Source organism: Sapajus apella, unplaced genomic scaffold (genome assembly GCF_009761245.1).
Source record: "Sapajus apella isolate SASKATOON/1434 unplaced genomic scaffold, GSC_monkey_1.0 scaffold6, whole genome shotgun sequence".
Lineage (NCBI taxonomy): Eukaryota > Metazoa > Chordata > Mammalia > Primates > Cebidae > Sapajus > Sapajus apella.
Window position 1 is genome coordinate 26,332,800 of NW_022436946.1, and position 17,718 is coordinate 26,350,517.

The window sequence follows — 17,718 nt, forward strand, 5'->3', positions numbered from 1 at the left end:
TTATCTATTTATTTTGAGATAGGGTCTTGCTCTGTTTCCCATGCTGAAATTCAGTTGTCACCATCATGGCTCACGGCAGCCTCGACCTCCTGGGTTGAAGGGATCCTCCTGTCTCTGTCTCCCAAGAAGCCAGATTACAGGTGTGCACCACCGCACCCAGCTAATATTTATTTTATTATTTATTTATTTATTTATTTTTGTAAAGATGGGGTTTCACCATGTTGCCCCAGCTGGTGTTGAATTCCTGGATTCAAGCAATCCACCCACCTCAGCCTTCCCAAGTGCTGGGATTACAGGTGTGAGACACCACACTTGGACAACTATTGCAATGTATAATACCTTTGACATATTTTATTTCCATAAGTAGTAAAATCTTACAACTTTCTCCTGTATTTCTAAGAAAAATTTAAAATATTTATAAATGAAATATTTTTTCAAATTTTCAGCTATATCATTTGGTAGTTAAATAGAAGTTTCAGAGTTGTATTATAAAAAACAAGTAAAATATGATCCATCACCACCTTCTAAAATATGCAAGAATTGATAACTCATAATCGTGATTAAATATTTTTTCAAGTAGTATGTATTTCTCAAGTGGCTAGTATATTCCAGGCATTGAAAATTTAATGTGGAATAAAACAGACATAATTCTTGCTCTCATAAAATTTGGTTATTTAGTGACAAAGAGAGACGAGTAAGAATAATAGCTGGCATTCACATGATGCTTACTTGACACAAAGTGATGCTCTAAATGTTTTACATTTTACATAAAGTATGTTAAGCCTATTTTAATCCTCATATAATCCTATCTGGTAGATACTACTGTTAATCTTATTTTATGGATGAGGAAATGAAGTTCACACATCTAGTAAGTATGGAAATCAGATTCCAGTCAAGCAGATTGACTCCAGTGCTAATTATCTTCAACATTAAACTGTATTTTAATGGATGTCAGAGATGCAAATATTTTTGTATAGATCTTTCAATAGTTTTTTCTATGTCTACATTTTCCTATCAAAATGCATGACATTTTAATTGTATTAGTTTACTATAGATGTGTAACGTCTTTCATATGATTACTAAAATAATTATTTACAGATTATTGCAATCCTGAAATAAAGAATAATTTAAAAATATGACTAGTTTTTATTTATTCTCAGCACCATAATAAATTACCTATAACTCCTCCTTTGTTTGGCTTTGTACTTTGGAAAAACAGTCTGTGTGAAGAGGATATATTTCATTGTTTTTGCCATTGACTGATAAAGCATGAAAGTCAGAGTTTAAATTCTTTGAGTTCCTTGAGGAAAGAAAGTTGTAAATGCATTTAAAGCCTAGTATGATAACGTTTTCTATGGATTTCAAAGCTTTTAGTTTTAGAGTGAAAGATGAATAGCGATAGAATCTAAGAGGCAATATCTTCTTTTTCCTGCACTTATCATCACTTATACCTCCCTACCAGCAGCCAGAAAAATGTTAGGGGAAAGTCAGGAGTAATAAAAGAAGTAGAAATATACTTTCTACAGTCTTTGAAATTAATTTGCCCTTCTCTTAAATCCTTCAGTGCTCTTGAAACCATTACTGACACCAGAAACATTAGTGGAGCACTAACTCTTAATAGGCCTAAGGCTACCAGTGACTCAGTAGAACAAATGGATTTCCTTCATTGCCACCTAACACATTAAGACACAAGAGCAGAAGATCAAACACCGCATGTTCTCACTCATAGGCAGGTGTTGAACAATGAGAACACATGGACACAGGGAGGGGAGCACTACACACTGGGGTCTGTTGGGGGGAAATACGGGGGGGTCAGTGGGGGGTGCGGAGTTGGGGAGAAATAACATGGGGAGAAATGCCAGATACAGGTGATGGGGAGGAAGGCAGCAAATCACACTGCCATGTGTGTAGCTATGCAACAATCTTGCACACTCTTCACATGTACCCCAAAACCTAAAATGCAATAAAATAAATTAAAAAAAAAGATAATTGTAACTTTTTTTCCATGTTTTTTTCCCCTTCTCCTCTCCTCAAAGTTCAAGTCAAAACTCATACCTTTAAGTATTTATGGGCAGACTCACACCTGGATTAAGATAGTCTGACCTCTATGTTGCCTAAGACACAAAACAATTTTTAAGATTTACTGGTTACAAATATACTTTATGATTCGAACTAGCATCTGGTGCTGAGACTGAACACCTTTTCAGAGACATTGTACATCCACTTAATTGCAAAGGACATATATGTGGAGGTGAATACTGACTTCCTTGCCTTTTTTCTTAAGTCTCTCTATCCAAGTTTGGTTCAGGTTTAAATGAACTGGTCCTCAAAAACTGTCATGATGTTTAAGTACAATTTTATGCTATTATACATTATTTCATGTTATATTAAGTGGAGACATTCACCTATTTTTGCAAATTATTAAATAAGTAGAAGCTAGTATTAAAATCACATACAAAACAATTTTTTTTGAAGATTGTTGGACAATAAAGTTCCACTTTTAATGACTTGAATCTTTTAAATTTGATTTTCCAATTTATACAAGTATAGCCTTAGCTGGAAAGAGAAAATGAAGGTAACAAATCCGGTATTGCCTGCCTGTGAGAAAAATATCTTTCCAAATTCTAAATTGGTAACATGTTACTCAATTGGATGGGAGCTTGAGTGATCATCATTTCCTGGCTAAAGTGTAAGGAGACAGAACTGCCACACTATAGGGAGGCTTTACTGGATTCTTCTGACATCTGATATCCACAGTCCGTGACACCAGTGATGGAATCCAGTCCCCAAGAAAAATGCAATGTTGCAATAAAACATGCAGAAAAACATTTAATTTCCCCTTAAGTCTGAAACATCAGAAATACTTTTTTTGTCTTCTTGAGCAAAGAAGTGTAGGTGTGTGTATGTCTTTACTAGTTCAGCTGTGTTTGTCTATGTTTGCCTCTGTAGAAATATTAATATTTCAGCTTGAGAATCTACCTGTAAAACAAAAACTGCCTATGTAAGTTCGCATACTTTGTTGTGAGCTGTATAGACTTTACTGTGTGTGTATCTTTTTAAAAATGAACGATCTCTGCTTACAAGAATACTGCCTGCATCTGCCCAGAGCAGTGAGGTTGTCTTAGTTTGGTATAAGGCTGAAGTGCAGAATCAGGAAAATAAAAAATTGAGGCTTTAGCTGTGACACTGAGCTAAGTTGCAGAACTGGGTTGCATCTACCCTACTTACCACAGAGTGAAAAATAACTGCTTTGAAATAAAGTGCCGTTTTTTTCAGTCTAATTTTCCTTTATTTATTTTTGCTTAAGTAAAACTTATTCTGATGTATATCCAACATGAAAGTATTTACCTTTCACTTTAGAGTTACCTCCCTTTTATGTATTTGGGAAAGAGAGATAATATATTTGCCCCCGCCTTTCCCTTCTCCTGAGTGGTGGTCTTGACTCTAGTCTGTCTGAGATTTGTCTTTATTTTTTTTGTTGTTGAGGATGCTTCCTTGCTCATTTCCATTCTTGCTACTACTCATTCTCTTTGTCAGGATGTGGCTAAGTACACAAGAGCTAAGAGGAGCAAGGTAGCTCCTACTAGTGCTTCTTTCATCTCTTCTCTGATGTGCAAACTTTCACCTACCTTGCAGGAAACCCTGCTATGACCAACAAGGACTGTCTGTCTAGTTCCCAAAACCATCACCACTCTGTCCAAAGTCTTTTCTCCAAAATCTAAGTTAGACTAGGAGGCTATGACAGGATTTTTCAGGGTAGATGACCTTCAGCGGAAGAGTCTAACTCACCTCTTATTCTACTGTGTGAGTTCCAGAATCCCTTCTTTACAGTTTTTAATGGTCAGCAGGTGTCTGTGGAAGACACACATGTATATACACACGCATATGCATACACCCCTACCTCTAAAAAAATATTATTCTAAATGGCGATTTTAAGTCCTCCTAATAACGTGGTGAATGTAACATTCTGTGCAATTTTTTAATTTTAAAAATGTCATTCCATCTCTGTATTCCAGTTATACCTACTAGGAGTAAAGAATAATCTCTTAAAGGCAACTTTCTTAGCATAGCCAAAAAACATTCTAAATCTTTGATATTTTACTTGCTTTATGGACCTGAATTAAAGCACCAATCTTCTTCACAGCATGTGTTGGTTTGGAGAGGAGGGAGCAAGCAAAACAGTATTGACAGGAGAGAATATCAAGTTTGTTTTTTCAGTTCATTTGAAAACAGTTTATCTCTGTGGATGACCTAAAGTTTTACAAAGGTCTTTTGCTCCCCCTGGGATTAGACCTGCATTAGACCTGTCTAGTAGTAATACAATAGGAGCCACATATGTAATTTAAAATTTTCTAGTAGCCACATTTAAAATACTATAAAGAAAAATATAAAATTAATTTTAATAATATATCTTATTTAATTTAATGTATCAGCCAGGGATTAAACAGGGAAGTACAACCAGTAGAAGATTATGGATATACATTTATACTTTAAAAAATTTATTACAAGGAATTGGCTGATGTGATTGTCGGAACTGGCTAAGCGTTTTTGAACCCATAAGACAGGCAGTCAATAAGGGAGGATTGAGCCTAGAAGTTGTCAACTGAAGTTGTCATTCACAGGCATAATTCCTTCTTTTGCCCCGGGAAATCTCAGACCTATTTTTAAGACTTCCTAATGAAGTCAGAGAAGCCCATCCAAATTATACAAAAGCTACAAAATCATCTTACTTAAAATCAACTAATTAGTGATTTTAATTACATCCTCAAAATACCTGCAAGGAACTCTAGATTAGTGTTCAACGAAATAACAGGATAATAGCCTAGCCAAACTGACCCATTAATAAAACCATCACAACTAATATGACCAAAATATCATTTCAAAATGTTTTATTCTAAGTCTTCATAATCTAGTGTATACTTTACACTTAACAGCACATCTCAATTTGGACTAACCATATATCATGTCCTTAATATGCACACACATATAGTGGCCACTGCATTGGATAGTATAGGTCTAGACAGTGATAGTGATTACACTGGTTATTATGTAGGTTTAGAGCAGTGGGTCTCAAAATCAGGATTCATTTTGCCCTACAGGGTACATTTGGCAAAGTCTGCAGACATGCTTCATTGTCAAGATTGGGGGGTGGATACCAGGCTACTGGCATCTAGTAGGTAGAGGCTAGGAATGCTGCTGAATGTCCTAAAATGCACAGCATAGCCCTTCCCCAAATAATGCTTCACCCAATTCAAAGTCAGTAGTGCTAAGGTAAGAAATCCTGCTGTAGAGTAAAATTTGGAGACTAGGGAAGAAATAAAATGGTGAGAGAGACAGGAAGATGGACATTTTCTGTATTATTTGAAGATATTTCCTTACATTTTGGAGATTTTTTTTAGAGATAAGAATGAGTACTAGGCTGGGCATGGTGGCTCATGCCTGTAATCCCAGCAGTCTGGGAAGCTGAGGCAAGTGAATCACCTGAGGTCAGGAGTTCGAGACCAGCCTGGCCAACATGGTGAAACCCCGTCTCTATTAAAAATACAAAAATTAGCCGGGTATGGTGCTGTGTGCCTGTAATCACAGCTACTCGGGAGGCTGAGGCAGACGAATTACTTGAACCTGGGAGGTGGAGGTTGCAGTGAGCCAAGATTGTTCCACTGCCCTCCAGCCTAAGTGACAAAATGAGACTCCGTCTCAAAAAAAAAAAAAAAGTGTGCCTTACCTGTTCATATCTCCATCACCATATTCAAAGTCAGGGATGAGATAAAAGTAGATTAGTGACCCTGTAAATATTAAGATGACTAACTAATAAGGAAAATTAGAAAGAAAATCTTTACAATAGTGGTTACTTTCTTAACAGGTGAATGAAAGCCAGTGGCTGTCTTTTCTGAAGATATTTAGGGTGTTTTTATGGTTGATCTCAATTTAGTAGACTTTTGGAAAAATTGCAAATGTAATTACAAAAATGCAAATGTAAATTTACAAATGGAGAATTTAAAATGTGTACAGTAATTAGCATCATCTCAGACCATCTGTGGAATAAAGTTGTGATAAATAAATAAGTAAACCTCGTTAGCATTTTTCTAAGAAAAACCATGATATTTAAGATTAAGTCACTTTTCAAAGGTAGTAATCATATTTGTAAACTCTAATCTCAAATTTACTTCTATCCACATTAACCGAAAATTCAGAATTAACTCAATTTTCCTAGCCTTGGCAATATATGTATACTGAAGCTAGCAGCAAATTGAATATATTTGATAAAACCTGATATTTAGAAAAACTGTACAACTAACTTATTCAATGAAATGTGTCATATCTGCTTGCAGTAATTATTGGTTAAATGTAATGCCAAATGCTGATTATAAACATAGCTTAGAGTCAATACTTCTGAGATGTATTTCCTATTAGATTGTCGTTACAGTTCATTTCACAAATTCTTAATTTAATATGTAAAGCCTAAATCTTCCTAAATCTAAATGACATTCTTATTAAGGATTCTTAATTTGTATTGAGAGTAAATGAAATAAAACATAATTATAGTTTGTGACCAATTTTAGCACTGAAAATGATGACAACATAGCTCTATTAAATGTTTAAGCTTTTCCAAATAACTCTAATTTTAAGATAACTCTAATTTTTCCCTTATTTCTATAAATAAGTGATTTGCTTAGCAATATGTTTCGAAGACTCTTTTCTTTTCAACTCCAATAAACTTGTTAGAGCCTGTATAATAATTTAAACTTTGTGGTAGGGTTATAATGTTTAGGTCATGGCTATGGCTTAAATTTTAAACCTTTTCAAAGTTTTAAAATTATAAATTTCATTTTCTTTTAGAAATACACAAAGATAAGACTGAAAAACAGGAGAAACCTGAAAGGAAAATACAAACTAAAGGTAAACATTTAATTGTATGTTTATTCTTCATTTAGATCATTTGGAGGTATCATTTTTGTGTATTCATATGGAAGAAAGAAAAATTTTCCTGTTTAGTGCGTTTTGTAACATTTTTGGTATTGTTTAAATAATACATTTACTCCTCAGTTAATTTCAGTTATAAACATTTAAGTGACATTTAATAATTAGAATCAAAGTAACTCTAAAATGTGTGACAATTTTTAAATTATTTACAACTGGTTTCTACTTACTAAGGGAATAGCTCAAATATATATTGACTTACTGAAGAAATACTTTTTTTTTTCTTTTAAGAAGTTACTGTAACTTGTCAGAGTTGATTTTTTTTTTTTTTTACCTGAATTCCTTCTGTCATGCAATAAATATCTTTACAATCTGGTGTACAAATGCAGAGTCATTATATGACCTCATGGCAGAGGTCATATAAGAAATCCCACAGCTGTCTTGCACAGCCTCAAGGGATAGTTGGACAGTGACAACGTGATGATTAATATCACTTTCAACTGAACTGAATCCAGTAACTGCAATCTTGCAGCAGAAACATATTAAGAGGCCAACAATGTCTTGCTCATCTTAAAAACATAACTTTTAAGATGGGGTGAAGAGATAATCACAAAACTTTGAAGAAAGTAATAGGAACCAAGACATTTGAAAATATATTCTTCTAAGCATGCACAGGATTTTCCAATGTTCAATTTCACATGATTTTGAAAAATACAAGGTAAAAATAAGGATCTCATAATAACTGTATTTGTATAATACAGACAGAAAATGAGATAATTTGTTTCTGAGATAAAAATGGAATTTTATCCTGTATTTACTATGTCAAAAACTGGCTAATGCAAAATTATCTGTAGTAAGTACCACAGTTGCAGATAGTAAAGTTTCAAATAATGAAAGTTTCAATTAAATTATATTAGCATATGAATTTATATTATTACAATGCCATGTTGTTGCTATTGTTTTTAAATTATACTTCATGTATTTCCTTTTTGTGAAAGGCTCAAATCATTCTACAGATATATTATGTCTTTAATCCTAATGTTTGAATTCATTCTAAATTGGTCAGCCAATTCTTCAACAATCAGAATATTGAAGCTCACTCACTTGAAACCTATTTATATTTGTACTTAGGAAACTAATGTCTTCTTACTGTTCTCTTTCCCTTTTTGTGGTTCTTAATTCCTTTGGTCATAGAGGTTGGATACAGCTCTTGAGTGCGGATTGACTAAGTGAACCATGACTGAACTGGCTCTGTGCTTCTATCTGCTGAAGGTTAAAAAGAAACTCAACTGGTTCCACACCATTTGGGTCTCTGCTATTTTTTTTTTTTCTTGCAGACTGTGCTATTAATTTAATAACAGTGCTGCTGGAATGGAGGTAGTAACTCAGATGACACCATTTGCATTTTGGACCTGGCTATATTAGAATTCTGATGTCAAAGACTTTGAGCAGTGGGCTGTAGAGTGGGTTTATTAAACTAGCAAGTCTTCCATAATTAAAACAGTGACTTTGGCTGAAGTTTAAAATAAATTTCTCAAAGACTGAGCTGGAGATTATTAACCTGAATATATTTCTTGAGTAGACCAAATGTATTTTGTAAAAGTAACTATTTCTCAAGAAAGTGAAAGTAGAGCTTCAGCTTTTCCACACTGCGCTGGAAACCAGAGATAGCTTATTTTTTTCCACAAATTTCTTGTGGGAATATGAACAAAAGATTTCACTTTATTGCTTAGTTTCCTAACTGTAAATGAGGTAGCCTAATGCCTCCTCTTTATAGTTCAGTGAAAAGAAATGTTTTGTTTTATAACCGATCTTGTATGTAGATAAATAATGTTTTCTGTATGCCATGCTCCATGTCAGTTATGATTGTATGTGATGGATAGTTAGGAATTTAAATTTTTATCAAAACATTTTGAACCCTTAGAAGAAAAGATAGAGTATTTGAAAGGTAATAGTAGTCTGTGATGACTGTAAATGAGTCAATAAATATCTGAGTCTAAAAAGATTCGTTATGCTCAAGCTGGTGTGTTTTGGGGGGAAACAAAAGATTTTGGTTATGGTGGAAGCTAGATCACATTCTATTTCTCTTTTTTTCTCTCCTTCAAGGGACAATATGATATTCTAAAAGTTTTTAGAATCGTGGAACTCACTGGGAGAGCCTTGGGAGTCTATACCTATATAATTGACCCATCAAGTGGGGTTTTTTAAGAAAAGCCACAGGCCGGGCGCGGTGGCTCACGCCTATAATCCCAGCACTTTGGGAGGCCGAGGCGGGTGGATCACGAGGTCAAGAGATCGAGACCATCCTGGCCAACATGGTGAAACCCCGTCTCTACTAAAAATACAAAAAATTAGCTGGGCGTGGTGGCGCGTGCCTGTAATCCTAGCTACTCAGGAGGCTGAGGCAGGAGAATTTTCTGAACCCAGGATGCAGAGGTTGCGGTGAGCCGAGATCGCGCCATTGCACTCCAGCCTGGGTAACAAGATCGAAACTCCGTCTCAAAAAAAAAAAAAAAAAAAAAGCCACAGAATATGTAATCCCAGAGGATATGTATTTCTAAAACAGTTTTATATTAATATGCTAATTGACTTTATAGCATCAAATAATCTGTTTCAATTATCACTCCTTTGCTTAAAAAATTAGCTCTCTTTTATAGGCATCCACATTGTGATTTTAATTTATCATATCAAGCTAACTTTTATTTCTACTTGGTCCCTCAGTTTATTTTGTTTGATATTTTTCATCAGGAAAGAATGCAGCAGTTTATGGAGCTAAAGAATATGTCTTTAAACTGATAACCAGGCAATGAATACTTACCATGGTTTTAGGGCACACGCTCTGACATGTTAGTTAAGATTTACCTTGAACTAAATTAACGTTGGATTTTTTTCTGCATAAAAAAGAAATTTATTTTATAAATATAATTAGAATACTGTATGTTCTGTGACCTTGTATTGAATTTATATAGTAATATAGTGGAACATTACATTTGCTTAGAATAAACTTCCAACCATAATTTAACACTTTTGGGGGTTACCAAATATCATTAAATTGTGACTCATATCAATGGCCCCTGGGGAACAGGTAGAATGAGTTAACCCCAATGGAGTAGTTGTGAGTACCAAGCAGAGTTCTCTAGTACAAGATAGCTTCAAGAATGTTGATTCTGTATCAGGGTGATGGTTTCAAATTAAAGTTTTTATAGGTCAAAATGATCTTGCAGAATACGCTCATATTTGAAGCTAAATCCGACAATGGATACCCACGGTCAAATGTAGAGCCACATGTTAAATGATAAGAAATGTTAACCAGTCTTCTCTAGCAGTCAACAGTCTGGGTAGCCTTTGTAATTATAAATAACTCTGTCTACATATGTTTTAAATAAAAGGTTATACATGGGCTAACTGCAAAGAATTAGAGAGACTGTTGTTATTCGTCATAAATAAAAGTTCTCAGTCATGATGATTAAAGAATGTTTCCTTTACCCATGGTAAATACTCAGATATGCTAATTAACAAGTAAACTAAGATCACAGTGTGTGAGTTTCATAAAGGGGGATATTACCATAATCTTTTCCTACTTTTAGAAAGGTCTTCAGTTAAATTATCTGGCTTAGAATCCAGCATTTAGAAAGGAGTCTTGACAAGCATGCATGCCAGTCAGAGTTTACAGGAACTGGTAATTAAATACAAAAATACAAGTTTTTAAAGAAACTTTTGGATTCAAGGGATATATGTACATGTTTCTTACTTGGGTATGTTGCATAATGATGGGGATTGAGCTCTTCTAGTGTACCCATCACTCAAATATTCAACATAATACCCAATGGTAATTTCTCAAGCCTCAGTCCCCATTTCAATCTCTGTCTTTTTTGGGATCCCTCTTGTCTGCTATTTCCATCTTTATGTCCGTGTTTACCCATTGTAAGTGAGAACATGCAATATTTGATTTTCTATTTCTGAGTTAGTTCACTTAGACCAATGGCCTCCAGCTCTATCCATCTTGCTGCAGAAGACATAATTCCATTCTTTTTTATGACTGCATAGTATTCCATGGTGAATATATACCATATTTTCTTTACCCAGTCAACCACTGATGGACACAGGTTGGTTTCATGACTTTGCTACTGTGAATAGTGTTGTGATGAACACATGAGTGCTGGTGTCTTTTTTACATAACGATTTTTTTCCCCTTTGAGCAGATACCTAATATTGGCATTGCTAGGTCAAACGGTAGTTTTATTTTTAGTTCTTTGAGCTATCTGCATACTGTTTTCCACAGAGGCTGAATAAATTTACATTGCCACTAACAGTGTATAAGTGTTCCCTTTTCTATGCATCCATGACATCTATTGTTTTTGACTTTTTAATAGTAACTGTTCTGAATGGTGTAAGATGATATCTCATTGTGGTTGTAAGTTGCATTTCTCTGATGATTACTGATGTTGAGCAATTTTTCATGTTTGTCAATAGAAAGATAAAAGTATTTAAAGATAGAAACCACAAAATGGCAAATATTACCAAGTTTACAGTTCATGGTAGAAAAAGAGCAGCATTATCACAAAGACTTCTGTACATCTTCAGATATCAGCATAGCAAAAGTAAGATGTAAAATTACTATCTTATGAAACTCAGGTGTATGGAAATTTCTGAAATTTCAAAATTTCATTATTTGGGAGATCAGAGCAAGTCAGAATAACTATTATTTTTGCTTTTTCTTTAGGCAGCAAGATGAGTTCTTTAGTTTTTTGCTGGTTTTAAAATTTTGTTTTTTCTTAGTTTTGCTTTTCTTACTATATGTGAAGAGCTTAGTCACATTGGCAATAGGACATGGTTTATGTATGGCCAATGTAGTGTCATTATTCCCTTAAGATATAAGTTCCTCATTAAAAATGCATCTTTAGTGTGCACATTTCCTAAATAAAATCTTAAGAATGTCATGAATTTCCTGAGTATTGTCTTAATTGGATAATTCCTTAGCATTTCATTTTAGACATCAACTAATTTGGGAGCCCATGTGGTTAATTAATTTTGATATTTGAAAAGGCTGAGGTTGTAGAATATGAAAAGCTCTGAGCCTTCTTATAAAATTCCCACCTGACTTTACACAGGTAACTAACAGACTTCTTTCATCCAATGTGTTCAAGCCCATATTAACATCTATTGCAGAAAATATCTTCATTTGTCTGTATTCTTTGTCCTAATAACTGACGCCATCGGCCACCCAAATTATTCATGCTAAACATCTAGGAGCTGTCTTTGCCAGGGATGGTACTCAATCCTGACTGCAGTTTACATCACCAGGATAGCTTTTAAAAACAGGTATCAATGTGCAGACTCCATCCTGAGGCCATTAATGTTTGAGAAGTAAGGTCAGTGTTTAAGCCTAGCTGCCCTAATGATTCAAATGAGTAGCCAGTGTTAGAATCACTGTCTACTGAACTCACGGATTAGAGTTCAAGTATACTCCACAGTGGTTTCCTTTAGCCAGCCAGTGTTTTAGATAACCAGCAACCGGTGCTTTTAAATAGGGCCTATACTCTGTGTGTACCAGTCTCCACCACTCTCTCTTAACGCCACTGGGGTACATTTAATTTACCCACCTCATCTATGAAGGCTTTTGAATTCTAGTTCCTGCCATAGACTTCTTGGTTCCCCCCCCGCTTTCTTTCTTTCTTGTTTTTGAGACGGAATCTCACTCTGTCGCGCAGGCTGGAGTGCAGTGGTTGATCCTGGCTCACTGAAACCTCCACCACCCAGGTTCAAGCGATTCTCCTGCCTGAGTCTCCTGAGTAGCTGAGATTACAGGCGCATGCCACCATGCCCGGCTAATTTTTGTATTTTCAGTAGAGACAGGGTTTTACCATGTTGGTCAGGCTGGTCTCAAACTCCTGACACCGTGATCCACCTGCCTCGGCCTCCCAAAGTGCTGATTGCAGGTGTGAGCAACTGCACCGGACCTTCTTGCTTTCTTTCAACACCAAAGCTTGGTCCCTGATATAGACCTCTTGGTATCTTTCAACACTAGAGCTCAATCCTACTTGGCCCTTCATTACTATAATTTAGTCTACTTTCTCTCTTCTCCAACTGCTATCATCTCCACAATCATCTCTCAATTAAATTGTGGCAGTCACTTCTTAACTGACTTCCCAGCATTAATCCATCAGGTCCCTGCTAATCAAGTCACTTATGGCCTTAAATCCATTCACTAGTGCCCCGGTGCTAAGAGATAAAAGTGACATTTTCTAACCTGGCATATAAAACCTTCCTCGTATGATCACTGCTACCCCTACAACGTTCCAGCTTCATAGTTTATCATGTCTTCCCTGTTCTGCTACGTTCTTACCAAAATTTCCACGGATACAACATCCCCCTCCCTGCCACCCTTAGCACTCCAGACCCCACTGATGTTCACTGTACTGCAGGCAGTCTGAGCTGTTGAATAGTCCCTAAGCAGACATGATCACTGCCTCGTAACTGTGCCCTTCTGTATGCTGTCTTCTCCTTTGCCATCAGGCCCTTCCTGTGTAGTCTCTCCTGCTTATTTCTTTGACTCTCAGATGAAATGTCAGTTCCTTTAAGAAGTCCACACTGCTGTTCCTCACTGGGGGCATTTAAGCACTTTTTCCATGCTGTTATACCCCAGCTTTTGCTCTTCCAAGCACTTTGACAGCATATTTTAATTGTGGGTATATGTCTATCTAACTAACTGAGGTAGGCAACTATGTCTTCATGTATGTTCTAGGTCAGACTTGTAACTCCTTTTATGATTCTGTTTCCCATGAGAAAAGGGATTCAGGCTCATAGTCTCTCAGGTTTTCACCAGCTCTAAATCTGTGCTTATACCAAATTAAAAATCATCACAATATCTAACAAAGGACCCAACTCACTCAATAAATATTGAAATAATGATTTAATTTGTGATTGAAGTAGTCTTCTATTTTGTTAACCTCTACTGGATTCCTATAGACAACTTTGCATTTGACATTTCTGTGTGCGTGTGCGTGTGTGTGTGTGTGTGTGTGTGTGTGCGTGTGTGTGTATATACATATATATATATGTATGTATATACACACATATATGCACACATTTAGCTTTAATTAAACCATTGCAATTTAAGTTGGATTTATTTGGTCAGTGGCAACAAACAATTTAATAGTAAAAAAGAAACTTTCTATAATATGTAATCTGAAAACACCCACACCAAAACACAAAAATTATAATAATACAGATAAATATGAATAATTTGGAAAATGCAAAAAAAGAGGAATCCCACTTCACAATCCAATTATCTGGAGAAAAATTATAATGTATTTCTAATTTTCCTCTAGCTTTTTCCCCCATGTATTTGTTTGTTTACTGTATATTGCCTTTTTTTTTTGCAATTATGAATTTTATTGGTGATACTAGATAACATTTGGGCTTCTATTTAACTGTTAAACATGTCAGTTTACTTGTAGAACAGAATCAATCAGGAACCCAGTGGTAAACATATAACTAAATATGTAGACTGTTTTCAAGAAGTCTCCTAGACAATAGGAGAGCCTGGTAGGCAGGCAGAAGAGTAGGTTTCTGCTACATCCACCTGGATTGTCTGGTGGTTGGGTGAAAATGTGACCTCAGAAATGGGGAAGAAGTTTACTTAACAGAAAGGTATGCCAGACAGACAGCATATGATCAGCTTAAGAGTGGGCTAGACAGCAGGAATACAGTGTATTCTGGCAGGCAGGTAATATAAATGGAAAAAGTGGCCGCAGCCACCATGATAATTCACATCAATTTATTTATGGCACCTACTTTGTGCCAAACACCATGCTGGGCACTAAAAATTCTGTGATAAATAAGATTCAGTTAATGATGGATTTGCAAAAGTAAATACACAATTATAACACTGTGTAGTAAATATTTCAGAGAAGTCCTAAAGGAGAGATGCAGTTTGGAATTTGGCAGCCTCAGTTGCAGACTAAGTCTGACTGCAGTTTTCTGAAAGGATCTCAGAGGAATTAGTGGCTTGTGGTTCAATTTTGGACTCTGAAACTTAACAGGGAAGACATGAAAGCTAACCTGAGGTTAGACCTCAGGGAACCAGGTGGGAACTCGACAGAAGTCTAGTTTTTAGTATTAATATTAATATTAGCCTTAATATTACCTTATTGAGGCTAGATGTCCAAAGTCAAGTTTTCCACAGGATGAGTTTCTTTTGAGGGCTGTGATGAAGAATCTGTTCCATGCTTCTCTCCTGGCCTCTGGAGGTGTGCAGGCAACCTTTGGGGCCTTGTAGGTGAAGCTCTCCAATTCCTGCCTTCATCTTCAAGTGATGCTCTCCCTGTGTCTCTGTCTTTTCACAGGCTATGCATTTCCTCTGTGCATATCCTTATCTGTGTGCAAATTTCCCTTTTTATAAGGACATCAGCCCTACTGGATTAGGGACTAGCCTCATGATGTAATCTTGGATTGTCTCTGTAAAAACCTTATTTCCAAATAAAGTCACATTCTTTGGTTCTAGGGGTAATGACTTCAACACATCTTTTTGGGGAGACACAATTCAATCCATAACAATATCACACACACACACACACACACACACACACACACACACATCAGAGGGATGTTTTTAAAAAGGGTGATTCAGAATGATAACACTGATTTGCCTAGAACTCCTTCAGTTTTGGAGAAACAATTGCAGGACTGGAATCATAGGCCAACAAGGGATTTAGCTGATGGTGAGGCTCAAAAGTCAGAAAGAGACCATTAAAATGTATTTACATATCCTGAAGCCCTTTATAAAAATGCTCTTAATGTCCACAGATTCATTTAGTCATCCTGTACTGCTTAAACTTTTACTTTTGTCCTCTCTCAGCTACACTTAATTAACTCCTTAAAGTACAAAATATTTTTTCTTTTCCTCTCTGCAATCATGAAAGATAAACCTGGACAAGGAAACCAGAAGAGTGTGCACAAAACTATACGTCACAGCGTCCATGGTGAATGTTCACTTATGAGAGTGATTATAGTTCTTACTATGGCTATGTAGCCCCAGGCAAAGAGGAAATTGTTCATGCAATTAAACTGAACTTGAAATTAAAACTAATATTTTAGAATTATAAAATCTATTTTGTGATGTTACACATAAGTATCATATTAGCTTTACATCTTTGGGTAATTTGCCAAATCTTCACTTTAATAGGTAAATAAAAGTGCTTTTATTATGTAAAAAAAAAGTATCTACACTATTGAAAGGTAGATAATGTGCTTCGAGAATTCCATCAGCAAATTTTGGCTCATAAGAACAAGTTTGCAGTCTGCACAGAACGTGGGACAGACCTGGCACCATAGTTTTGAAGAAAGAGTACTGGTTTAGCAATTAGATGACTACATTCTTTTCCCAGTCTGTCATGAACTCTTATTAGCATGTGTGTTGTTATCCATGGACAAAGGAGTTCAGGGTAGGGTTACCTCTTATATTCCTATTAGCTCTGAAATTGTGCACTTGTATTAAAGTTAAAATTATAAATTCTTACTTTAGGAAAAATGAATAATATAATATTTAAGAAGCTTTTTAACTCAATATTGCATTTCTGTTAGGTTCATGATTGTCTCTTAAAAAGCATAGAGATCATTTTGGCTTACCACGAAACTGAATTTCTACAAATTAGTTACCAAAACTAAAACTAAAAACAAAAAAACAAAAAAACGAACAAAAAAAAAACATAAACACAAAGACATACACATTAACCAGGAGATCGGGCTTTTTTTCTTAATGGTGGCTGAAACAGAATTTTTTTTTAAGGGAAGATGAATGTGTATCATGCTCTTTCATTTAAAAAATTACAAATTAAAACATAAATATATATGAATTTTATGAAGCTTTTAGAAATGTTCATCTACTTAAGGCCTATGGACTATGTTAGTTCTAATACCCACCCCCCCAAAAAAAGCATAAGAAATATGAAAATGAGAGGAATTAGTTAAAAGAAAAAACAGCAAAATTTATTACAGGTAATGATGCTCCTCAAAGTTTTTTTTTTATTAATGAAAAGGTGTAATGCTTACCTGCTTATCCATCTGATTTTTTTGGTTGGGTACTCAAGATTAGTCCTATGCAGTAGTCTAAAGCTAAGTATGTTTTAGAGTTTTGGTTAAATGTATTTGTTAACCATCAATTGAGGAATGTAGTAGCCTATATGAATCAGCACTTTAAAAATTTTGGCATTACAATTTCTGATTTTCAAAATTAAAACAAGATGATCAAATAAAGAACTCTGACAACCTGATTCCCATTATTTGGCCTTAAGGAGGTGTTTTTCCCTGTAAAACACACACAAACACACACAAACACACACACACACACACACACACACACACACACACATACAGGGTCACATTATAAGCGCTGATATACTTGAGAAAAAGACATAGTCTGCCTGGCGGCTGCCAGGGTCAAAAACAAAAGCACAGAGCACAGCTTGGGAGGGCTGGAAAGGGGCCAGATGGGAGGGTGAGAGATGTGCTTGGGTCCAGTTGAGCTAAATGTTCTGGGCAGGGAAAGGTCAGAGTCTGGGCAAGGCCAGGAACAGCAGGACCATGCCAACTCAGATGCCAGACATCAGGGTCATTCCAACTGGTGGATTCCATTTGTTTTTAATTATCAGCATACCGAAGGGACTTTTGCTTCTTGTAAATAGGATGACAAACAAATTAAACTCTAGCAGGTGCAAGAAGCTTATTCTGTCCTGAGCTAAAAACTGTCCTGGCTAAGATATAACTTGCCAAACAGGGCTGGTGACAAGGAGGTAC

At 35.7% G+C, this 17,718-nt stretch overlaps 1 protein-coding gene across 3 annotated transcripts in view; it reads left to right on the plus strand.

The window, feature by feature from the left end:
• Window positions 1-17,718, plus strand: part of TRDN (triadin) — a 377,062-nt gene that overhangs the window by 93,115 nt on the left and 266,229 nt on the right. For 2 of the 3 annotated variants that reach the window (XM_032274890.1, XM_032274888.1), the window contains exon 5: window positions 6,841-6,900. In XM_032274890.1, coding sequence (XP_032130781.1) covers window positions 6,841-6,900 — 60 coding nt within the window. Of the gene's footprint in view, window positions 1-6,840; window positions 6,901-15,269; window positions 15,341-17,718 lie in introns of those variants that run through there. The other variant, XM_032274889.1, reaches the window with a different exon arrangement.